This window comes from Prionailurus viverrinus, chromosome B1 (genome assembly GCF_022837055.1).
Source record: "Prionailurus viverrinus isolate Anna chromosome B1, UM_Priviv_1.0, whole genome shotgun sequence".
Lineage (NCBI taxonomy): Eukaryota > Metazoa > Chordata > Mammalia > Carnivora > Felidae > Prionailurus > Prionailurus viverrinus.
In genome coordinates this window covers 34,900,600-34,925,939 of record NC_062564.1, presented here as the reverse complement: position 1 = coordinate 34,925,939, position 25,340 = coordinate 34,900,600, and the positions used below count along the sequence as shown (strand labels likewise).

Here is a 25,340-nt window from a genome sequence, read left to right as displayed (position 1 = left end):
GCTGATTTGATTCAACACAGAGGGGGTGGGGTGCCCTGCAGCCGTTCTATGTATGGTGGATCAGACCAGAGTCACTGCTCCCCTCCAGCCTACGTGGTCCTCAGACCACAACTTTTACCCACCCACCAAGGGCCCGGCCTGGCTGGAGGTGCTGTTTGTCAGCATTCACGTACGCCGGCCACCTTGAGGGCCGAGGCATCAGAAGGGAACCCGTGTCACCATCCTCCAGCCGAGGTTCCCACTCGGCCACACTGCTCTCCCCCACTGACTGCGCCTCGTGGCTGCCACGGCAGGACACCGTGCAGTGACAGCACTCGGATTTACAGGACGGCTCTGACCCTGCCACTAGGGGGAGAAGAAAAGAGGGACAGGGGTGCGTGCAAAACACCCACTGGCTTCAAGAACCTTTGTTCTAGCTTTAGAAAACAAACTCAAAACAACTGCTGGCTGCAGCCCGTTTGCTTTGTGGTCGAGCCGCGGCCTCTCCCCTCCCCCACCCCATGCCCAAGCTGTCCAGCACAGGAAGCTGTGATTTCCACGTTCTGGAGATGGCTCAGAGGGGCTGGTGGGTGGGAATAGAACATGCGAAGAGGAGAGGGAGGCGTAGGAAAGGTGGCTGATCATTTATTAGGGAGCAGACCATCCAAGACCAAGCTTAATGGAGGCAGAGGGCCAAATAACCCCGTGCCAGGCTGGCAGTGGCCACACAGTCAGCTGGCCCTGGAGGAAAGCAAGCAACCAAGGGAAAATGTGATGTAAGGCTCATTTGCTCTCTCTCTCTCTTTTTTTTTTTTTAAATTCATTTGGTATGAATTTGATTCCTTTGCTTTAAACCACACAGCGAGAGGAATTCCAAAACAGTAGGGTCTGGTATTCTGGATGACACATAAGGAAAGCGCCGTGGGCCAGGCTGAGGCTGTAGGAAGGATGTGGCGATCAAATCACGTGGCGGTGGGCTGGAAGGGGGGCAAGGGAGGGTGTGCAGGGGCTGCAGGGGGGCCGGCACCGTCCAGGTGCACCTCTGTCACCTGGCTGCACGTATGCGCCCTGCAGTAGGTCTGTCCCCTTTGGAGGCCCCTGTGGGGACCAAGGGGGCAGGGACGGCCGCCTGCTGGAAGAGTCAGGAAGGTACTCCAAATAGTTCCCATGCCCTTGGCTGGGCTCACAGCGTTCATTTCAGTCCTTTCTTTGAAGGCTTTTTCTTTTGTCCAAACACACCACCCCCAGCCTGGGAGGGGGCACCCAACGTGGTTTATTTCACTCCTGCCCCAGGTTCCCTTTTCCTTAGGATGAGCGCCATCACCCCCTTTCCAAGCAGGTCTTTAGATGTTGATGGGGAGGAGAGACTACAGAGGGCAGAGGGGAAAGGCGGGAGAGACAGGGAGAGGGAAGGAGACACAGCATGAGGCCGGCCCTCCCGCACCACTACCTGGTGCCCACACCATCTGCCCCCATCATGGCCTCTCTCCCTCCTCTTCCTGACGTGGTCAGAGCTGACTTGGAACTCACCTCTGCCCAGGTGAGTGTCGAGGTTTTGTCTGGCTCAGGGAACCATTCCCTGATAAACGATCAGCCACCATTCCTACCCCTCCCTCTTCTCCTCCCTGTGCTATTCCCATCCACCAGCCCCATGTGAGCAGTTTCCAGAACATGCACATCACAGAGACCCTTGGATATAGGAAAAAGGAAGGGTAGGAAAAAGAAAAACGAATCTCCTCTTAATGATTTTCAGGGAAGAGAGAATAATGCACTTTCTCTTTTTCAGAGGCTGCGTCAAACCCGCCATGGTTGGGTCAGTTCACTTGTCCTAAGAAATCACACAGTGGAAACGGGGGTGCTATTTATGTGAGCAGACGTGCATCAACATGTCCGGAGCGCGCTCACATGCACGTGCACACAGAGGTGCTGCTGACTTACAAACATAGAACATGACCGATGGGTACAGGTGACACAGACATGGGAATGACAGGTTTTCATTTTCTGTCTTGGTGAAGGCTTTAAAAAATTTTTGTCCTTTCTCTTGCAGAACAAACCAAAATATGTTTGGAAACATTTGTGGCTGATTCCATGTGCTTTCGAGAATCATACTGACTTTCCAACAACTTTAGAACACTGTTCTCTGGGAACGGAGCAGGACCCCCCACCCCCGCCTTTTGTGTGGGGCCAGCAGACAGCACACAGAGCCTGTGACCGTGGGTAATGAGGTGCTCTCTCCTCCTTGGTGTGTGGCCTCCACAGAGGGGACTGTGATCTCAGAGTGGAGGAGCAATGGTGAAGGGCCAGATGTGGGTGCTGATGACTGGGGGCTGGGGCCCAGCTGCTTGTCACCCTCTAGAGGTGGCATCTGTTGGTGTGGCCAGTCCTGACAGGTGTCCCACTACATTCCTGCCCTGTAGGGGAGTGGTCTGAATCAGGGCTGGCTCTCCTCATTCCCTCCTGAGGGCCCCTGCTTGCTCCCTCAAATGCCACCCTCCACCCCAACCATGTGTCAAGTGGCCAGACCCCCCGCTGCACGCATCCTCACCTCTGGCTTGTAGGCTTTCCGGAATCTCGAGGGCCCGTCGGGGTTGAAGACCTGGCCAGGCACACAACTCACCACAGCTGGCAGCCCATTCTCACAGGTGACATTCTTCACGGGGTCTAGCAACACCTGAGGACCCAGCTTGCAGCTGGAGATGTGGGCCTCCGTGCCTGTGCAGTCCATGGAGAATGGCCAGTAGCGTTGCTTCTTCCGGGCGGCAAACATTCTGCAGAGGGTGAGAGGGGCAGGTGACCAGGGCACCACGGCCACCACCCCTCATTCCTTCTATGATTGGGTGTCAGGCACCGGGCCGACCACGGTGCTAGCTTCTTGGAGTCTAGTAGTGGAACGGAATGTGCATGGTCCCTGCATCTAGAGCTCAGCCCCACTGAGTTGGCATCCACCCAATGAGCACCTCGGCCATGCGGGGCGCCATGCTGGGCACTGGGGAGCAGGACCTGGAAGGACAGACGTTGCTTCCTTCCCCCAGGCAGCTTATATTCTAGGAGAGAAGGGACTTAGCAGTGAGACAGCATTAAAGCCTATAAAGGAAATGCAAAAAGGGATCTAAAATAGATAAGACCCCTGGTCCCAGGAAACCCACAGTCTCAGGCAAACCAGATGGTCCCTCACCCAAACCCTTCAGATAATTTCAACATGATTCATTGTTGCTCCTTGCCTGTGTCAATAGCAGAACAAGTTGAATGTTAAACTCTCTCCCAACGATCCGCAAGATTAAAGGGGTAAATCCAAATCCAATGAGAAGCAATGAGAACAGTCTTAAAGCAGCCCGTGGGCTGAATCAAAGTAAAATTTGCTTGGGAATTATAATGGTCATGAAACTCAGCCACAGACCTTACCAAATGTTCACCCAGGAGTCAGTGAGGCTGAGGCTATCTCCATAGCATAGCCTGTATTCCAGGGAACTCTTAACCTGTATTACATGTAAAGGATTCCTTTTTATGTATTTCTGGAAGGCAGCATAAGGATCGAGGCGAGTCACAGTGTTTTCTAAAACAATAACCAACCAATAAGTAATGAATGGGTTAGCAGAAAGGTTACCGTGCCTCAGTTTCCCCATCTCCAAATCAGAAGTAGCAACGGGATTTACTTTATATGATTGTTAGGAAAGGTAAATGAGCGAATGCTGGTGAGGCAATTAAAACAGTGCACAGGAAGGGCTTCATATGCGTTTGTAAAATAAATAACAACTATATTAAAGGAGAAACAGAAAGGAGGGTTCCCTGTGGTTGCAATGATGACACACAATTTCAATGAGGAGCAGGGTTTGAGCGAGGCTTTGAATAAGGGTGGGATTTACAGAGGAGGAGGGCAGGGAGGACCGTCCTCTCACGCCGGCCCAGCTCTCTGGGGTCTGTGTGCTTGTCCCTGCTTGGCAGAACCTGCGAGATGCCAGAGAGAGCCAGACCGCATCGTTGCCAGTTGCCCAATGCAAGGGCCTCCCAGGGCAGGCTGGCCCAGGATGGGGCAGAAATGGGGCCCTGTTTCTGCTGGGTTAGCAGGCCTGGAAGTTTCTGTCTCAGAGTGAATGGGATGTGAACATAGAGAAAGGTAAAACCCTACAGACACCACCAATATTTTCTTGCTTTAAAAAAAATTTTTTTTAAGTTTATTTATTTTTGAGAGAGAGACAGAGCACGATCTGGGGAGGGGCAGAGAGAGAGAGGGAGACACAGAAACTGAAGCAGGCTCCAGGCTCTGAGCTGTCACCCAAGCACCCCAAACCAGAATCTTTTCCTAACTAAAAATTTCACTGGTAACAACTCTGGTGTCCCTGTGGGCACCATGACACAGAATCTTTGAAAAAAGGACTATCCTGGAAAATTCAGGAGGTGTGCTCAACATCGCTGCATAGCCTAGAGTGGAGAACTACACAGGAGGACTGTTAGTAATTCCGAGAAAAACTGCCCCTCCCCACTTCCTGGATACAAGGCCCTGCACTCGGAAACAACCTCCGGCTTGTTCCCCCCACCATCACTTCGGACTGGAGAACACATTTGGGGGTGGTGGACAGCTTGTTCCTCATGACCCACCCCCCAACATTGGGCGAGAGAACACACTCGGGGGCTATCAGCTGCACAAGGGCTGGCCAGACCCCACTGGCTTGGAACCTCTTTCTGCTTCCAGCTTTCAGTGAACACTGCCCTCGCCCACGAACAGATGTACTGAGTTCTTAATATAGACTGAAGCACCATAGCAAACACATAACTGCTCCTGCCTTTCCCAGACAGCCCTGCTTCCCTCTTACATCAGCTCACGGGAATGCACCGTGGCCCTCCACAGGCCTCCACGATGCCGGCAGCGTCCCCCCACCATGATTCACCAGGGCCAGGCCCAGGGGGTGCAGATATGAGGCGCTGGTGGATGATGGGTGGACAGCCTGCTCCAGGCCCGGTGACTGGAGGGCAACTGAAATGAGATGCAGCTTTGGGCCAAGGAAGAAGCCTGCTTGAGAAAGAGGTGTCTAGCCTATGGCAGGGTAGTGGGACGAATGCTCAGCTGGGCCGATGCAGTTACAAATGAAAAGTCCTGAAAAGGCTCAGGTCTGGGAATGGGTTGAGGGGCATGACTCTCTGTTTATATGATTAGATTTTTGTTCTCTTGACCTAGATTTTCTATTCATAAAGAATTTGGGGGGCGCCTGGGTGGCTCAGTTGGTTGAGCATCCAACTTCAGCTCAGGTCGTGATCTCACGGTTCATGAGTTCGAGGCCCGCATCGGGTGCTGTGCTATCAGTGTGGAGCCTGCCTTGGATCCTCTGTCCCCCTCTCCATACCTCCCCTGCTCGTGCTCTCTCTCAAAAGTAAATAAAACATTAAAATTGAAAAGTTCTACTGGCTCTTCCCCAGCCAAGGGAGAAGCCAGATTTTGTTGGGCTTCTGCCAGCTACTGTGTATGTCTATTCCAATGATGAATTCCAGAATTAGGGAAACAACCACAGGATGGGTTCAGGGACCCACTGGGCCCACCGTGAGATGGGCCCAGGCTAAAACCCCATTGATCACCTGACCCACTTAAGGCCCTACTCTCACTGGAGGGCCATGGTGATCTTTGAGTCTCCCAGAATCAGTGTCATTTCAGAGCCTGTGTCCAGTCGTGCCCAAAAGTTCTGATTATTTCATCTTCCCCAGTGCACAGCTATCTTGGTGAAAGGCCATCAGTCCCTTTGGGGAAGCCTGGGAAATTGATTAATGGTGTAAATTTTTGGCAGTGTACTGGGTGGGGTCCTTCCTCAAGGGGACCCAGCCTGCCCTTTACTCAAAGGGTTCTAGGTCTGTAAGCTGGCTCAAGTCTGGGAATTGATCGAGGGGCATGACGCTCTGTTTACATGATTAGATTTTTGTTCTCTTGACCTAGATTTTCTGTTCATAAAGAATTTGGGGGGCGCCTGGGTGGCTCAGTCGGTTAAGCGTCCAGCTCTTGATTGTGGCTCAGGTCATGATCTCACATCAGATGGTGAGGTTGAGCCACGCGTCGGGCTCTGCACTAACAGAGTCTGCTGCCTGCTTGGGATTCTCTCTACCCGCCCCCCCCCCCCCCCCCGCCCCTCTCTTGCTCTCTCTCTCTCCCTCTTTCTCTCTCAAAATAAATAAACTTAAAAAAAAAAAGAATGAGTAAGAACTTAGTAGACCTCCTATCCATTTTGCTTCTGGGAACATCATGATCAACCAGGCCATGCCCTGGCTGTGCAGGAGTCAAACTGTTCCGATTACTGCTCTGATTCTGCTTGTCTTTCGGGAACCACGCCCACCTGGCCTTGGGAGGCTTGAGTGCTGTTGCCCTGGGATCCAGTCACCACCTCCTGCTTTTGGGATGAGGGATGGCTTACAGAGAAGAGCTACTGGGGAGCTCTTAAGAACGCCAGGGTTTCCCTCATAAATTTATTCCTCATTCACGGGGAAAGTGCGTCTTCCAGACCCTCCCAGGCTGGGTGAGGTCTCAGATGACAAATCCACTCCAACATCCAGTCTTCAGCCTTGGAATCCCATCCTCTACATGAAGCCAAGGAGATTGGGCATTTGCATGTCACTCCCGGTGGGGCCACATTTTGGTCCCCGTGTCAGCCAACCAACCAAATCACGATAGCTCTTCCTAACGCCTGAGATGCGACATTAGACGCAGAATCTCTGCTTAGTTAGCTCACATCAGTAAACCGGTGTCAACCTCAGGATCCTGCTTGAAGAAAAAAAATGACCACAATATGCCTCTGGCCCCAAGGAAGGGGCCCTGAAGCTTCGGCATCATTAGCATCAAGGAGCATCCATGGCTCCCCAGGGCACAGCAGAATGTAGCTCACGGAAAAGCAGCCCCTGGTGGGGAAGCTGACTCCACTCATGGCGACCCTGTGGGGGTGAGGCCTCCGAGTAGCCACCGGATATGCCGGTTAGCAGAGTTAAGGGTGGAGAGGCCTCGGGCATTGCCCTGGTGAACGTCTAAGGCTGCAGGGCCCCTTTGGACCTGGTGGATACCAGGAGATACCCACCCTAGACAGAATCACTTTGAAAATGCTTCCTTCTTAAGGGTGAAAGCCCTCCCTGGGAGGCAGTGGGGGGGGGGGGGGGCGGCTGTCAACGACACCAGCGACAGGCTGTGGGAAGGGCGAAAGGGAGTTGGGGAAAGATGCTACTGGAAGTCACAGATTCGGGGACACTCGGTCCCCAGGCCCCTGCTGTCCGTAGCCTCTGAGCACGGCTCCCAGACACCCTGGCCCCAGGCCAGCCCTGCGTCACCTCCCAGACTCAACAGCCAGCCCGTGGCAGGGGCCTGTGCCCTGTAGCCAGGCGGAGCAGAGCTGGGGCTGAGGTAGCAGCAGTGTGGAGGACACAACTGGACTCCCCCGCAGGCTCTGCAGGTGGGTTCTGTGACCTCTGAGTCCCCCGCCCTTCAGGCCTGTGTCTCTTTCCATGCAGACTAAGGGCTTGGACCGAGTGAGGGCTGAAGCCATGCCCTGGGAGTCCCAGCTCATCACTTCCTCCAGCCGGCTGCCATCACAGCCCCTAACAGCACCACTGAGGCAGAAGCTTCCCAGTGTGCCCTTCTCTTTTGGGGCCTGACTGTCAGCTGAGTCTAACATAAAACAACCCTAGGTTGTTTTAGCGCCCATCCTCCCACTCCCCCATAGCATCTCCAGCTAGAGGTCAGGAGTCGGAGCTGGTTTTCAGCAGCGTCGTTTAATTATCTCCCAACTTGGCCAAGAACACCATCCACCACCAACACCTTGGGTGCCTCCCAGCCCTCGGAGCCTTTTCCTGTCCCCGTTTGAAAAGAAAGCACAGCCACAGACACGGGAGTGGGAAGAGCAAGGAGAGGGTTTCCAACCCAGCCCATGAGAGGATCACCCGGGGTGCAGCTGCCAAAACAGATCCGAGACCCCTCCTCGAAAGCAGGAAGAGGACGCAGGACTGCCCGCAGTTGGGGAGATGGCTTTCAAATGCCATCTGAACAAGGCACGTTCTGCCTGGTCTTGAGCTGGTGGCAGCCCTCCCCTTCCTAGGACTGGGCTCAGACCTGCCACTAGGCTGGGGGCTCTGGTGGAGCCAGCCAGGGGAGGGGTTTGCTTTTCTTGGCTCACTTGGGTCGGAAAAGCTGAGAAGGTGTCCCCAGGGAAGGAGCCGGCCAGCTGGCGGGAGTTGTCCAAAGACTCCGAGGGCTGAGACCACGCCACCTCCCAGCTGCCCTGTGCAACCAGGAAGGTCTGGGCCATGTCTGGGACAGCTGGGGGAGGGAATGGCCACTAAGATCACCCCCAGGGGTGTTGTGAGCCTGCCCTGACGCCAGCACTCACCCCTGTGGTGGACTGGGGGCTCTAACCAAAGGCGGCCACGCCAAACCCAAGGAGGGATGCAGCCTGAACTGACCCAAGGATCTGGAGGACGAGCTGGGCTTGGAGCCCGGTCTCCTGACTCCGAAGTTCCCTGTCCTTGGTTTGAAAGGAAAGACGTGGTGTTGTGAGCCTACACTCTCTCTAGGAGTATAGACCCTGGAGCTGGAGGCCTGTGTTTGGATCCTGGTTCTACAATTTCTCTCTGACTTCTTTGCCTCAACTCTGAAGCAGACTCCTACTTCCTAGTGCTGTGAGAACTTGATGACAAGGGGCAGAGCCTGGCACAGGGTAGGCACTCAGAAACAGACTGTCATTATCATTAATAAGAGGAGATAAGAAGATCCTGCTACCAACCGAGGTCTCCCAGCGGCCAGCTTGTCACAGGGCCCAACCCCTTCACTGGATTCCCCTCGGATCCCCCATCTACCCCCTGGCCCCCTGGGACGTGCCAACTTTGGAAACCATAACAGGTGAGGTTTAACTGGGATTGGTGTAACTGAATCGAATCCAACCGTTTTTCAATTTCCTGACAGTTGCGGAAAGTTCCAGATTTCTCAGAATAATCTTTCGCTGAGGAAAAGTAACCATTTCTTAAGTTGGCACTGCCCTTGCCCCGTCCGGCCGGGGTATTATTGTCCTTGCTCAGGCCCTGGGGTCACTGAGCTGGCTGTCTGCACTGAGAGGTGGGATTTTTGTGGGCTGCAGCATCTTGCCTTTTGCCTCTGCCCTAACCCTTCCCTCGCCCTACTTTCATCATTCATTTGGGGGTCTGTCTCCCACAGGAGCGGGAGTTCCTCAAGGGCAGGCTTGCTGGAGGGACACTGGCGGCCCCCGCCATGACATAGGGCGGGAGGACTTTTCCTATGCTGGGGGTGCTTGGTAAGAGCTGACTCTTAACCCGGCAGGGCAAGGGCCCGGGAAGCCCAGGCTGGAGCAGTCCCCTTACTTGTACACTTTGGTGTTGTACGTCTTCTCCCCAGGGAAGCCAAACATGCCGCAGACCACGCGGGAATTCTTGGCTGTCCAGTGCTTGTCGCATATCTGCTTCCACGTCTTGCCGTCCTTCACCTCCACGTAGCCCTCTGTCACGGGGGTGCGCCTGCGGTAGGTGCCCAGGATGGCTCGGATCCGGATGTCCTCCACCTGGATGTTCAGGTTCTGGGAAGAAGGAGGCACAGACGGAGGGGGGTTACCTGCCGGGTCTGCCCCAGAGAGGTGACTGTACCAGCCTGCCTCTGCCCTCAGGCCCTGCACATGGGGGGGCGGAGCGGTGCTCGGGAGCAGGTGGAGGGGAGCCCCAGGACCCCGGCGGCTTCTCCCACCTGCTACAAAGAGCCCAGAGAGCACTGCGCCCCAGCCCTCTCCTGGGGGTTCTCAGAATAAGTGAAGAGAAAATGTGTTTTTTGAATTTTCCGGTTCTATATTAAAAATAATTTGGATTTTGTATTTTACTCCAAAGCATGTCTGTGCGCACATGCGTGTCGGTTTTGTGTGTGTGTGTATCTCCCCATTAATCTTTCAGTAAAACGGAAGCGTGTCAGGCAGATGAGCCTCAGCCTTCCTGAGGCTGGTGGTGCCATCTTGCACACTACCTCGTCCCCTGGGGGTCGGCCTTCCTCAGTGAGAAAATCCCAGGAGAGAAGGGGGATGGCGTGGAGAGAAGAGGGGAAGGAGAAGCTAGGTGCAGGGCCCCAGGCCTGCCCAACAGGGAGGTAGGGACGGACACAACCACCGGGCTATGGAAGGAAAGATTCCAAATGAGTTGAGGCCCTCCGAAAGCCCACTCCTTGCCTCCATTTCCACCCCCACCCCCATCCATCTTTCTGTGGAAGTGATGAAAGAGGCAGGACCCCGACAGGAGGAAGTGGAAAAGGCTGGGCATGGGGGGCTCCTGCCTCACTGCACTGCGGGCTCTCCTCCCCACACCCTAACACTGAGTGGCAATGACCCTGCCCCAAGCCTACCCCAGAGGTCCAGGAATTTGGTTGAAGGACAGAGGGCCTCGAGAGGCCAAACTGGATGAGAGAAATGGGGGGCTACCTGGAGTTAGTGATACCTGTGCTCACCCAATCTTCCCCCAAACACTAGGGGAGCTCCCTCCCTAAATCTCTCAGTTCCAGCCCCTCCTCTCTCTGCCCCTGCCCAATGGCACCACCACTGGCTCTTGCAAGGCTCCCTGAGTCCCTGTCTCCATCTCCCTCTTCTATCTGCCACAGGGTAGCCACCAGAGCTCCTAAAACACAGCGATCTTGTCCCTTAACTATATAGTAATGCCTGATTAACTTAGTGAGGTGCCCACGGCCGGTCACGACTGATTCCACCTATGCCTCCAGCCTCCTCACTGTCCCCAGCCCTAAATCCATACTCAGATATGATGAACTGCAACATAACAGTAACAGACTCGTGTGTGAGCCCCACAAGGAGCGTTTTAGGTACATTCTCTTACTTAATCCTCAAACAATAGAATGAAGTGCTCCACAACTCTCACTATCTTGTTTATCTGATGAGAAAACTGTTTGAGTCCACTGATCTCCCAAGAAGCACCTAGGGGCAGGGAGTGCAGTGTGGGGAGCTCCCTGAGCTGGGCCAGCGGGGGAGAGGGGTGGGGCTGGGCAGGGGTGCTGGGAGGGAGGATCCTGGCAACCTGAGTGCCCGAGCCCCTGTCCAGTCAGGATGCAAATGAACCATGAGGTTGAACAGAACCATTATTTGGGTGCCCGGGGATTCATGTCTCCTCGCCCTGGCTGCAGAGTGCACAGCCAGGCCCTGTTTCTGCAGTCCAGCAAGGCAGTGGAAAGTATGTGGGCCGGGAGCGATGGCATTTGGCCCTAGTTCCTTTCCATGCAGAGAGGAAGGAAAGCGCCAGGGGCAGGATTATGTTTGCCAGCTTGGATCCTGGATCCTTTACAGCCTCCATTCAGGCCACAGGACCTGTGCCACCAAGACACGTGGACAGGGGCAAGCCAAGAAAGGGCCTGAGCTCTGGACCAGCCTGTGGGTCAGCCCCCTCCTGCCCCTTTCCCCTTCTGGAGGCAGGGCTGAATTCCAGTGTGTAATGCGTAATGCCCAGAAGGAAAGTTACCACTGTGGCACCGGCCCTGTGACGCTACGGGGCGGCAGGCTGGGCCTGACTTCACTAAATTCACAGATCCTTCCCTCCCCACTCCCCCCTTGCCATGGGGCAGCAATGCAAGCTCACTAAGGGGAGAAGTCCAATGTGACCCTAGGCATCCAAGCTCCAACCGTGGGACAGGGGACGCAGCAGACCCACATGCCCTCGTCTTGATGCAGGCTGGCATGTCTTCTGCAGAAGTATGACAGCTGTGGGAGGGAGGGGGCAGGTGGACTCAGGATGTGGGAAACGAGGCTTGGAGAAGAGAAAGTGCTAGAGCGAGGTGTCCTGGTCCTTGTCTTTGATCTTATTCTTCCACCAACTCCGTGTGTGTGTGCGTGTGCATGTGTGTGTGTGCACGTGTGCGCGTGTGTGGAGTGTGTGTGCACGTGCGTGTGTGTGTGTGTGGAGTGTGCATCTGTTTGTGCACCTATGCGGTGCAGGAAAGGTCCAGAGGGACTTGTTCCCTCCAGCGCCTAAAAAAGTGGTCAGGGTCAGGGCTGTAATTTCAAAATGGAATGTCTTCTTTTCTCCCTCATTTCATCAGGCGCAAATTCGCTTCATTCATTCATTCAAAAAAGTATAGTGTCTGCCCTCCATGGACCTTGCCAGGCTTCCTCCCAATGCCCCAAATGCAGGGCCCTGTCTCTTCTCTGAATAATGAAAACTGCGAGGGCCCTCAATTTCCAAATAGCAACGAATTCATTATGCGTTCAGGCTCTGTGCCCACTCAACCCCCATGACACCCTCGGAGAAGGCTGATGGCACACCCCCGTTCCAAGTGAAAGATGAGAAAACTCAGCGAGGTTTTGCAACTTCTGCCAGTTCACACAGCCAATAAGCAGGTAAACGAGGGTGAACATTTGAGTTCTGACTCCAAGCCTGTGCTCTGGACTGGTGGCCTCTCTGCCTTCCCAGCCACACCCTGTCCATTGCCTGGTATCGAGTTGACACCCCCAGCCCCACCCCGGGGCAAGGCCAGGGGCTCAGCTCCTCTGGGGCCTGCACATTCGAAGTCCTTCCTCCGCCCAGGCTCTGCGGGAGGAACTGGGAGTCAGACCCAAGTGTGTACGTGAGCTGAGAGCTGCCTCCCAGCTGCTTGTGGACTCCAGCCAGGGGGCGGCAGGGAAGCCCTTCGTGGCGCCCATTCAGGGCTCATTGCTAGCTAACGAGCTCACATAAGCTGCTCAGAGACCTCTGTGTAGGAAAACACACACATACACACATAACTTCCCTCCTTACCTCACTGCTGTGGAATCTCTTCCATAACCACAAGCATTAGGATTTTTTCCCCCCAGTTCAACTCGAAAAGAGAAGATTGGAAACACTAAAACATATACACGTTTTTCTTCTCTAACAAAGAGCTCTCTAGACTTGCTGGTTATACATTAAGCCCAATAGCCCAGAAGCTGGTAAGACAGCCGGCACATTTTAAACTTCGAGTCTGAATGCTGTCTCTCTCGCCAGAGACAACAGTTCACCCAGATCTCCGAAAAGGCCTTCCTCCAAGGAATGCACAGAACCTTCTAGACTTGTCCTACCCAGAACTCCTCTCCTCCCCAGCGCCCACCTCCAAAAGGGAAAATCAAGGTGCAGGGAGGTCAGGACCCTGCCCTGCTTCAGTCAGTGGGCTGCTGGGGAGAAAGCTAGGGAAGGAGCACCAAGGCAGCACTCCCAGCATTGTGCCTGCACGACATTTGCATTTGCAGCATCTGTGAATGCAAATTCCACAATGTGACAGTCTGGGGCTATGGCCAATGAGGAAAAATCACCAATTCTGAAAGTCTAGTGGAAGATTGCATCAGATAAAGATAACGGGGTGGGGGGGGGTAGGCCAGGCAAGCAAGCAAGCCTTACAAGGACGCACTTCACGATCGGAAAGCTTGGCACCAGGGGCAAAGCCCCCCTCCTTAGGAGGCGTGCTTGTAAGGGCCCCATCTTCGCCCAACTATCCTCCTTCTCCCTGTTCTAGAAGTTGTCACTGAATATCAGCCCAGGCCTTCCCAGCTGAGAAGACAACCAGGGGGTGGTGTCGAGGAGGGAGGACCTCGGCGGCAAGATACACGAGCACACCGTCAGCCCAACTAGGACGCACGGCTGGTTGATGGCACACAACCTCGGCTCGCTTAGCGAGACCCGTCCCTCCACTGCTGGTGGGTTCCTGCTCTCTAAGCTCCCGGCTGGTTTTCTTCAGCTGTTTCAAAAACTGGCCTTCCAGGGGCACCTGGATGGCTCAGTCGGTTAAGCACCTGACTTTGGCTCAAGTCTTGGTCTGGCAGTTCGTGAGTTCGAGTCCCACATCTGGTGAGCACGAACCCCATTCTGGGTGAGCACAGCCCTGCTTTGGGCTCCACATACTCTCTCTCTTTCTCTCTCTCTCTCTCTCTCTGTGCCCCTCGTGAGATTTTCTCTCTGCCCCTTGCTAACTTGTGCTCTCTCTCTCTCAAAAATAGATAACAACAACAACAATAATAATAAATCTTAAAAAAAACCCAACAAGATACAGATCCATTTTCCCAACCACCAGCCTGGCACCTTCCTCAGCACCTCACACCCAACACATCCAAGATACCCTCAACCTTTCCTCTGCTACCCCCCGCCCGCACCCCCCCCCCCCCCCGTCAGGCTCCTGCCCTTGCAGCTTGCAAGGCACAAGCTTCACCTGTCTTCCGCACCTTCTGCACCTTCCCCTCCTCACACCTCTAGCCACCCAGCGATGCCTTCTGGCCACCCATCACCACCCCATTTCCACCTCCATCTGCCAGTCAGGTGGCACCGAGAGCCATGGAAGTGAAAGAAAGGCACTGTAATTCTGCCATTTCACATAGGCCATGAGGGGGAATCGCTGCCCCCGGCCACCTCACACACGCCACCAGCACACTCATCCACCTTGCCCACTGCGTGTCCACGTCTTGCTCCAAACCTTCCCGTGGCTCCCCAGGCCGTCGGCTCCCTGATCTGACCCATACCACCCTCCCCCTTCCCTTTTCCCAGCCAGTGACCTTCTCGCACTGCCAGGGATATCACTCCTTAAAGCCCGGCGCTGAACCTCCCTGCAATTCTCTCTTCCTTCTCTCTCCTGTCAGAGTCCTACTGACCTCAGGGACAGTCTCATCCACGCATCTGAAAACTGACTGTTGAGTGCTGCTACCCCCAGGCACCGTGTGAGACCTGGGACACACAGGCCAACTAGATAGGCGAGTCTCTTGCTGTCACTCACGACAGAGGAGGAAAGAGGCACCACCATCTCCTCCACGAAGCCCCCTTCCCCAAATATCTGGTCCACAGAGATTTGACGTCCTGTTCATTCCCCTGGCATTTGCTTTCTGAGCCAGTCAGTCAGTCCTTGACTTATGCTAACTGTCTTATACTATTAGTATTTATCTTTGCATCTATTTTGCCACTTCCTTGAATTGTGAGTCCCTCAATGGCAGAATTGTGCCTTACTCATTTTTGTATTACCCATGGCTCCTAGTGCCAGACATGACACATAGGGGGTCCTCAAACATTTTTGGAATGAACCAATTATGATTTTTAAAAATCCAAATGCTAGGAGTTCAACTTAGCTGAAGACTGAGCTCCCAAGCCAAAAATTTAATAAAGACCGCCTTTATTCTTTATTTAATGCAAAATAAACAACTAGGCAGTACTTGCTTCTCTTCCTACCTGTGTGACTTACAGATGGACAAGCAGAACGTCTACGCTTTATCCATGCACTCCCTTGTCATCTGGGCTATTAACACCTTCCCTGTCCTTTCAAAATCCGATGCTAAGGGAGCTACTGAGCTGAATGAAAAGCTGATCTGACCCTCAGCACGCGTCTGGATGTTTTCATCTGTAAACAGTAAGAGAGTAGTAGTAAAGTCTGGCTACACTGTACTTCCTTTCGATCAAATCAGGAATTCATTGAGTAAGGAGCCATATAAGAAGTAGCATTCTCTATCCGGTGACTTCCAACCGGGTCAGGTGGATGAAAGGGAAGAGAGAAAGCATTGCAGTGACTTCTGCTCCTCAGCTCTATGGGACGGACAGCAGTCGGGGTGGGTGGCGTGGACAGTTGAGGTCATTCTGAGCCACCAGAGGAAAAAACCTGCAGTCTGTCTGGGCCCTCCTTCTATAAATCAAGAGTCTCGCAAGGCTGCTGGAAAATCGAATGCTCTGTGTTTCATTTTCCAACCTGAAAGCACCGGGGTAGGTCACAGAGACTGCTTCTTTGGAGAATGCAAGCCCTGCTGTCTGCAGGAAGCTGGCAGGACACCTGTTCCAGCAACCGGCCCCTCCCACCCAGCAGGGGGACTGAGGCCGCAGACCAGCCAAGTCCTGGGCCTGACTCCCAGCTGGGGTGCCTACTGCTCCTCAGAGTAATCATCACCATGGTAACAAAGTAACGATTTGTGAAATTGTCTTTCTCCACTACTCCACCGTAATCTCCAGGAAGTCAAAGCTGTCCACTTCTTCAATCTCTTTATTCCCAGTGGCTGGTGCTCAATTAAAATATATCAAATGAATGCATGACCAGATAACGCATCCAACTGTCTTAACCGCCTCCTGGGAACGGAGTGGGGGGATTCCTTGGCACTGACCCCTCCGACATGGTTGAAGCCTCATCTGAACGGTTCCGGTCCATTGCAGAAGCGGGCTAGACCCCAGCAGCCCCACTCTAGTCACATCAATGGACTCCCCGTACAGAATGGATCCCCCAACCAGGGCAAAGAGAGTCGTTCTCCTGCCCACTACTCCCATATAGTATCTCTTCCATATTCTCTCCCTTTCCAAACTGCCACACATTTTCCACCCAATTTACACTGTTCAAAGTTTGAGGTACATGCTGTCTATTCATTTATTTCACCTAAGATAAATTATAATGCTACTTATTTATTTCATCGGACAGATAACTGTAATGCGGCTTATTCACGTATGTCACCTGGCAAAGGATTATAAAGGTATTTATGCTTTTCAAAATGTTGTGTGAACACCACCCTGGCCAAGCATCCCGTTCCCAGTTTGTCAGGATGTGCACAATTTCACATATTTTGTTCTGTTATCTGCATAAATGCCCTTTTGCTTTCCAGATGCTATGACCTACTTTTAGTTGGGAAAATAGGTCACCCTGGAATGACTTCTTGTGTGCTCCTTGTGGTCACTGGTAAGCCCTGACCGCATAGAGACTCAATAAACAGAATCACGGAATGTTAACTCCGGACAGGATCTTATACATCCATCCTCTGCCTAACCTCCCTGTGAGCTATGAGACAAACCCAGGACAGCAATAGCTGATGCTCAGCTCAACAACACAGCGAGGCTAGGGATTCAGAGGCTGTGGGCTTCCACCATGGCTCTTTACTCCCTCGCAGGACAGTCTGGCCACCATTTCTCCTCCTGCCACAGAAGGAGGCCATCCAACTCTCCTGTGGCCATCAGGGAAGCAGGACTAGATTTAGGCTTGGAGAGACCACCAGCCTTGACACTGCACAGAGATGGGAACAGACCCCCTTTCTTTCCTCAGTCACCTGTTGTACCCTCTCTCTGGTGGAGGGGGAGGTAGGGGGAAAACTTTCTGCTGGAAAGTTCTCAGACCTTCCTAGAGGCCCCAGATGCGGCTGAGATAAGGCTGCGGCTGAGAGGAAAACCTTGAAGCATTCTGGCAGCTGAGTGTGACTAATAAAAACCTGGACTCCTGGAATTTTAAGAATTCACAGCAGCCTCAGCTCCTGTGGTTAAGAGAAGAAAGAGCTTTTTCAGGTCTCAGTGCCCTTCCAGAAGGATGTGGGAGCGTGGAGGGTAAGGGTACCAGATTCTCTCAGCCCCGTCCTCTTCGTCCCTCTGTTGGCCTCTCCAGACCTCGGGGCTGCCTGCTGTCACAAGGAGAAACTGAGGCTTGGAGGCCAGGCCACACCTAAATCTCACAGCCTGGGGGTTCCCAATCAGTTCTGGTAACCTAACTGCCTTGGCAAAAGAGCCTTTAAAAAATGGGTAGGTAAGAAGGTGGTGTGGGGAGGCGAAGAAAAGGAAACAAGCTGCATGTTCCCTGATCTCACAACACACGGCCTCAGCCTTGAGCCCTTCTATGAGCACATGACTTAGCAATGTGCAAAACAGCCAGTGTAGAGAGCTTTCCTCAGGAGGGCATCTGGATTTGTAATCTCTTCTTATCTAATGCTTTTTCCAACTTGCCCACTGCCACAGACAGGAAACGAAGCCTCTCAATTTAAGAGCCTCTGAAATCCTGGGAGGTTTAGCTGGGGCTCTGTTTTCTAGGTTGAAAAAAGATCCATTTGCTTGGAACCAACAGTATTTTGCATTTCACGATTTGCTCCTGCTTGCCTCTTTCTGAGAAGGTTTTGGGGACTGTCCGTAGACTCGGGCCATAGACTCCCTTGCCCTGTGAGAATGCTGTTTTACAGCGAGGTGTCCAGAGACCCAGGAAAGGTCAGTCACTCTGGACACACAGCTGCAGTTCTCAGGCTCCGCCAGACCAGAACTCAAGGGTCCTGACTTGAACTCCGGGGTCTAAAACAGGCTACACAGCAAGATGTGACAGTATAGTCTGTGTCAGCAAACCGGAGAACCGAGACCCCAGACCCCGCCTGGTGAACTTTCTGGATGCAATGAACCAAGGCTGGTGAACCAGTGGTGGGGCTAAGCTCCTGTAGCACTTCATAGTCTGCCAGGTATTTTTGCGGAAATCATCTGATTTTTCTTTCCCCTACAGAGTATTTAAAACTACCCTGTAAATGGTGAGTGCATGTGGTGTCATTTTGATGGAGAAACCATCACCACTCTGGGTCACAGACTGTCATAGCTGGAAGGGACTGATTTCAACCAGCTCATCGTAATAAAGAGAATGGACTTGCCCAGGGTTCTGGCTGCTGGCCAATAGGTAGCTCAGGGTCCAAACCTGTGAACTCTCTCTTGGTGGGGTCAGTCATATAAAGGAGGTGTGCTTTCTCCCCTTCTTTAGAAGGGAAATCGTGAAGCATCAAAGAGCCCCTGAGGATGCCCCTAGCAGATGTAGGAGTCCACTGGAAATACAGTTAGCTCATTGAGTGAAATTCATCAGCCAGGTCCCTGGGCTTAGTGACTCATGCCTCTGGCGTCCCAAAGTGGGATGAACTTGGTCTAGACTGAGGCGCAGTTTTCTTCCACTCTCTGCTTGGGGAATTCCAGTATACTCCAGAGATGGCACGAGCCTGTGAGGGTCATCTCTAATGGTCTGTGATCTGGTCCCAACCTCCAGGAGCCAATGAGGATGCATGTTGTAGAGCCCAACCACACCCTTCACAGCAGGGTGGGAAGAGATGAGGTGGGAAGGGGGGGCAGGTGTCCTTATCAGGTTCATTAGGTCAGTCATTTACCCCAGGGGTCACAAGACACAGACAGAGCGTTAACAGACATTTCACTTTGACCACACTCTACTCTTGGCCACTTTTGAATTTATGGACTCCAAACTGGGGAAGTCAAGGGAGGGCCTTAGGCTCTCACACTTTGATAGGGAAGAGTGAGAGCAGAAAGTCTGCTCTTGCTTTCAAGGTCAAGCTTGTGGGGGACCAGAGAAGAGGCAGGGAGAGAGCCAGAGCACCCAGCACATATACCAGCCAGCATCCCTTGTGTGTGTGTGTGTGTGTGTGTGTGAGAGAGAGAGAGAGAGAGGGGGGGGGGGGGAGAGCAAGAGAGAGAGAGACACCAGTGCACACAATGGTGTGCATTGCCAGCAGTCAGCTCACCCCCATCATGGGCTGGGTGTATTTTCATAAATGCAGAGTTAACAAGGGATCTTAGAACTTGGCAATCACCTCATCCTGCTTCCTTCCCAGTGTAGGAATCTGGCTGCAACATTCCTGGCAGGAGGTCATCCCATTCCTGCTGAATTACTCTAGTGACCAGGAGCTTGCTACTAACAGGGTAGCCCCATCCACTGTGGGTCGGATAGTCTTAAGTGTTACAGAGTTTTCACCCTGAGCTGAAATCTACATCCCATCCATTACCTTCTTATCCATCTTGGTTCTGGGCTAGAAGAAATCAACATCTTCTCTATGGTAACATTTCAAATATTTAAAGAGAGCCCACATGTCCCCCCTCCTCTCTTTTCTTGACACAGTATCTTCACTTCGTCATATGACATGGTTTCCAGATCCTGCTGGCCTGTCCCCTGGGTGACCTAGCTAAGAGATGCCCCCAGAACTGAACCCTGTACTTGGTTCTTGATCCAAAACAACAGAGTTTAAGGGAAGAATTCCATCAGCGCATCAGTGTACGTTTACTTTTTTTTTTTTTTCTTTTTTACCAGCCATATCATAGCCTTGGCTTGTACTAAGCTTCAGTCAGCCAGTCCCCTTCAGGGATTTTAAAGATATAGTCAAGGCTTTCTAGTCACTCTCCCTGGCTTTCACTCTGTGGCTGCTTTTTTCCCATGAACCTTGCTATAGGATCTTAAATTCATCCTGAATATATTACAGTTTGGGCCTTTTATCTCAACTTACTGAGGTTTTACTGAATCTCATTCAGTCATGTCATATTCCAGCAACTCCCCCCCCCCCCCCAGTTTTGTGTCCCCTATAACTTATCAGTGCACATTTTAATCTCCATGCAAATTTCCGCTGTAGGAGAGGCAGGAGCAAGGCCCCAGAAAATACCACTGTGTTCACGCTGATTAGCCCACAGTTCTCCCAGGCACCATTAGTCATCACATTGTGACCCCACCTAACTGCACATTCACCAGCCTACACTTCTTCCTCTCATCCACAAATGTTTAATAGGGGACATTTCTTTAGCCAAGAGGAATGATTCCATGACTTCAGCTACTGACACAGGCTATTACACGAGGTACTTCAGAGAAACTTCTCAGCATCCCACAAATACCCCCTGTAAGGTGGGCCGGGCAGCTCCCTACCCATCAGGCCAGCTCTGACAGTAAACATGAGCTTTAGCTACAAAGTCTTAGATGCAGTGGTAACCCTCAAAGGTTCTCCTCAGACATCTTGAGATGTGGGCCCTTTCACGACCTACGTTCAGCCGGTATCAGAAGGAAGAGGTTACAGGGGGCTGCTCATCAGTTGAAAGTTTCCTCAGTGTCTGTGGCTGGACAAGAAAGCTCCCAGTCTGGCTCGTGGTAACCAGCCTGATTGTACGACAGCAAGAGGGAGGACTTCTAGGAAGATGGAAAGTGTGGAACGCTTCAAACCAGTCATTCCCCAGGTAGTCCTCTCTAGGTTACTATAAACTTATTTAGGGTCTAGGTTCCCTGCCTCGGAATGATCCTCGGGCTTTTTAAAGGCATGCATCTCGTCTTCTCAGGCTGTAAGGGCAGGAGGACAAGGGCCATGCTTTCTTTCCCTAAGGGTATGGCAGACCATGCTGTGTGTGCACCAGGCACCCAACGAATGTCCAGAATAAAGGTAGGTGCTGAGCTTTTGTGAGGACTGTTAGCACTTCCAAAATAAAAAAGTACTCCTTAATATATTTTGGGGGTTCACTTCTCTGCCTATTCTACCCAGTCAAGTTTCTGCTTTCTCTGCGAGCCAGTTTCAATAGACACTTCTCTGCTGGAGTGCCACTCATAGAGATCTTTTCCAGAATCGTTTTTTTCTAATGGCAGATGAGTCTTTTCATTCCCCAACCCCAAACCCACTGACATTTTGGCTCACCTTCTTTTTATTCAAGCTATCAATGACTTTCTTACGCCCAGAAGCCCGGATCTTCATTTGGCAATCCAAATGTATTATCCTGAGGTTCTTGGCTAAACAGAAGCCCATTAAAGATGTTATAGGGGCCCCTGGGTGGCTCGGTTGGTTAAGTATCCAACTTCAGCTCAGGTCATGATCTCACGGCTCATGAGTTCGAGCCCTGCGTCAGGCTCTGTGCTGACAGCTCAGAGCCCGGAGCCTGCTTCGGATTCTGTGTCTCCCTCTCTCTCTCTGCCCCTCCCCTGCTCACGCTCTGTCTCTGTCTCTCAAAAATGAATAAATGTTAAAAAAAGATAAAACAAAAATAAAGATGTTATCAATAAAATAAAGATGTTATAAATAAGCTCATATATCTATTAAGCATCTATTAAGATGCTATGAAGGAATGATTTGCTTCTATGTGCTGCTTATCACTGTTTCCTTTGATGTTTTATCCTGGGAGATTCTTCACTTTGGGGGATCACAATCTTTGGTATGCATTCCTAGGAAGAAGAAAATTGGGGGGTTGGAGACACTGTCCCCATTAGGTTCCTGGCACTATTTCTACTGGATACAACGGTGAATTAGCTATATCCCTTCCCCCCAGGACACATTAGAAAGATGAGCTAGATATAAGTGGGTGCCAACGATTCTGTATGAGGTTACAAGGAGTGGAGAGGGAAGTGTGAAACTAGGCTGGATGAGCCCATCCTCCAAATCAGAGACTTCACAGCAAAGCGAAGTTGCCATTGGTAACTGGGACACTAAAGCACGTCTACTCCTCAACAATTGCTTCTGCTTCTCCCGGATAAAACAGTGGCATGTGAAGAGGGTCACATCCTCCTCTGGTCTGATCCTGCCAGCTGAGAGAAAGCTGGAAATCCTTTTGCTATACCGCAGGCTTGGACGAGTTCCCAGTGGACTCAGTGTGTTCTAGGAACATATGAGAAAAAAGCAGGACGGGATGACTCATGAGAGGAAAATGTAAAGACCACAGTCTGGGTAGAACTTCCTCCGGAGCCCAAATAGGGCAATTTCAAGTTGCCTTTCTTCAGCGCGGGTCCTGGGGTCAGCTAGAGGCTAAAGCACAGGGAAGGATCCTTGGCCTGGATTCATGGCAGATCCCAGAGTGCCCTGCGGGTGACGTCCACCATGTCCCTGAGGAGGCTGCCCACTCCTCCTGCCCTCAGCCCCACACACCTTGCACGTAAGGACAGTGCCATAAACGTTTACTGATTTTGTTGTTTGGGTGGAGAACTTGTTGAAAAGCTAACTTTGAAATTTAGACATAAGTGTAGGAGGGTCACAAGTCCTTTGCCATTTCCAAAGGCTGACTTGGGTCAGGCTGGCAACATCAGAATCATCTGAGAGAGCTTTAAAAACTAGTCTCCTCCCCTAGTGGGAGATTCTGATTCAGGAGGTCTGGGGTGAGGCCCCAGTATCTGCATTTTAAAAGTGATTCTGACCCCCAGCTAGATTTGGAAACAATGGCCCTTTGGTAGCCAGCCTCCGAGATGGCCCCCCATAGTCTCCACCTTCTGTATTCACACTCTTGCGTAATCTTCTCCCACACTGTGTACATTGATCTGTGTGACCAACAGGATATAGCAGAAATGATGGTATATTGCTCCCAAGATTAGGTTATGAAAGGTTGTAGCTGCCATGTTTTCTCCCTTTCTCTCTTTCCATTTTGAATCAATCACTCGCTCTGGAGAAGGGCGACCTCCACGTCTTAAGGATACTTAGGCAGCCTATAGAGAGGTTGTGTGCAGAGGATCAGAGGGTTCCAGCTGACAGCCAGAAAGAAACGAAAGCTAGCCAACAGCTGCCTGAGTCAGCTTGGGAGAGGTCACTCCAGCCCCTGGTGACCTCATGAGAGAATCTGATCAGAGTCAACCAGCTAAGCTGCTCATGGATTCCCGACCCTCAGAAACTAAGTGAGCTAACAGTCTGTTGTTTGAATCTGCAAAATTTGGAGGGGGGGGTGTAATTTGTTACACGGCAACTGATAACTAGTACATTTTCTCAGTGCAAAGAGCAAGCTCCTGGGAAGAGCACAGAAGGGCTTTCATGTGCACCCTTTGTAGCTTCATTTCCCACTACTGTTGGGCAGTACTGACCTATTTATCCCCAGCTGACGCCTCAGCCCCTCTGTGCCCTTACCCAAGCCATTCTGGAATGTGTCTGGAATGCCCTTTCCCCACTGACGGTATCCCCTTCCCCAGAAACCCTCTCCTCAACTACCCTGCACCAAACCAGGCTGGCTTGGGTCCCCTCTTTCGTGCTCACACACTCCTCTTGGAATCGTAGGCAAGAACGGAGTTTCATGGAAGAAGGAAAGTATTCACGTGAGGGGGTCATCAAGAGCACGAGACTTGCCTCTATGTGGTTGACCAACGAATTGTCAAACTTGAAGCCAGGAATCCTTTTGTCACTGCACACCACACCCACGTCTTCTGTGTGCTTGCAGTCAGTGACACCCCAGCCATTGGAGGAGCAAGCTGCGAGGGTGGCCTCTTTGCCAGTGCAGTAGATATTGTCCAACCAGATGGGCCCTGAAGGAAGCAGAGAAGAGAGAGACCAAGCACTGCGTCAAAGGAGGTTTGAGTCTTTGGGGGCACCAACGCCATACGCAGGAAGAGAATTTTTCTCTCATTTTGGCAGTTATTGTGGTCATCCATCGATCTTTAGTATGTTTCATATATTGGGTATAGTTCTAGACCATCTGGATTCCCGTTCCAGAGTGGACCGCTGATGTGATCTGGGGATGTGGTAGACTGAATGTGATGTGAACAGAACCCAAATTTGAGCCCAGAAGTCACGTGGCGTGGTAGAAAGAGCAGAGATGTTGGATACTAAGCTGGGTTTAATGCTGGCAGAGCCACTTAGCTATATGGCCTTGGTCAAAGCCCCTCTCGTCAGACACCTCAACTGCAGGGCTGTGTATACAGATTAGAGATAATACATGATGCATGCCTAGTTTATCATTGGCCCGTAGTTACTCAAGCATGGTAACAATAATGACGATGGTGATTTTAGTGATGCTGACTATGGCACAAGCCAGACTCACCTTCCATCCGCAGCGGAGGCTGAACTCTGACCCCTTGGGGAAAATGTAAGCTATCCTGCCACTGAAGGTTTGGGGTTTTTCCAGAATTTTCATACGTATCACCTCCCCTGACTCTTGGGTGCCTCAAGGCATTAGTATTCCCACCGAACCCAGTGAGGTTCACCCCCTGAACCCAGAACCTGGTCCAGCAAGTGCTCTTCTCACTTCCTGATGTTTCCTAGCCAATGAATCCAAGATGGCCCGGCTAGACCAACCCACAGAGCTGCCTCCTCACGTTCCAGAAGTCAGGCGAACAATCTGCCTGGGGGGCCCTGTGGAATTCTGCTCACCTCCGTGTCTCTACCTGATCTGCACTAAGTAGAGAATTCAGCATGCAAAGTACTAGAGGGTTGGTCACAATGAGACATCACCTCATACCCACTGGAATGGCTACTACCAAAAGGACAGAAAATAGCAAGTGTCAGCAAAGTGGTGGAAAAGCTGGAACCCTCATGCACTAGTGGTTGGCAAACATGTAAAATGGTGTGGCCACTATGGAAAACAGTATGGCGGCTCCTCAAGAAATTAAAAATGGGAGGTACCGTCTTCCAGTTATAGAATGAGTAAGTCGTGGGGATGAAAGGCACAGCAGGGAATATAGTCAATGGTATTGTAATAGCACTATATGGTGACAGGTGGTAGCAGCTACATTCCTGGTGAGCATAGTGTAACGCAGAGACTTTTCCAGTCCCTATGTTGTACACCCCAAAACTAATGGAACATTGTGTGTCGGCTACACTTCAATAAATAAATAAATATTTTAAAAATAAAAATGGGATTGCCATGCGATCCAGCAATCCCCACTTCTGGGTATACACCCAAAAGAGCTGAAGGCAGGGTGTCAAAGAGATAGTTGCACACCCACGTGCAATACAGCATTATTCACAATCGTCAAAAGCTGGAAGCAACTCAAGGGTCCATTGACAAATTGTGGTCTATATCCACACTGGGCTATTACTCAGCCTTAAAAAGGAAGGACATTCTAAGACAGGCTGCAACATGGATGGACCTTCAGGACATTACGCTACGTGAAATAAGCCAGTCACAAAATGACAGAAGCTAGATGATTCCACTTAGATGAGGTCCTTAGA

General features: G+C 51.8%; 1 protein-coding gene across 2 annotated transcripts in view; it reads right to left on the bottom strand.

Annotated features, from left to right (window-relative positions):
* Positions 1-25,340, bottom strand: part of LOXL2 (lysyl oxidase like 2) — a 93,192-nt gene that overhangs the window by 33,427 nt on the left and 34,425 nt on the right. For both annotated transcript variants that reach the window (XM_047855939.1, XM_047855938.1), the window contains exons 3-5: positions 23,520-23,695; positions 9,313-9,524; positions 2,525-2,747 (exon numbers count right to left, since the gene is read on the bottom strand). In XM_047855939.1, the coding sequence (XP_047711895.1) occupies positions 2,525-2,747; positions 9,313-9,524; positions 23,520-23,695 (611 nt within the window). The remainder of the gene's footprint in view (positions 1-2,524; positions 2,748-9,312; positions 9,525-23,519; positions 23,696-25,340) is intronic.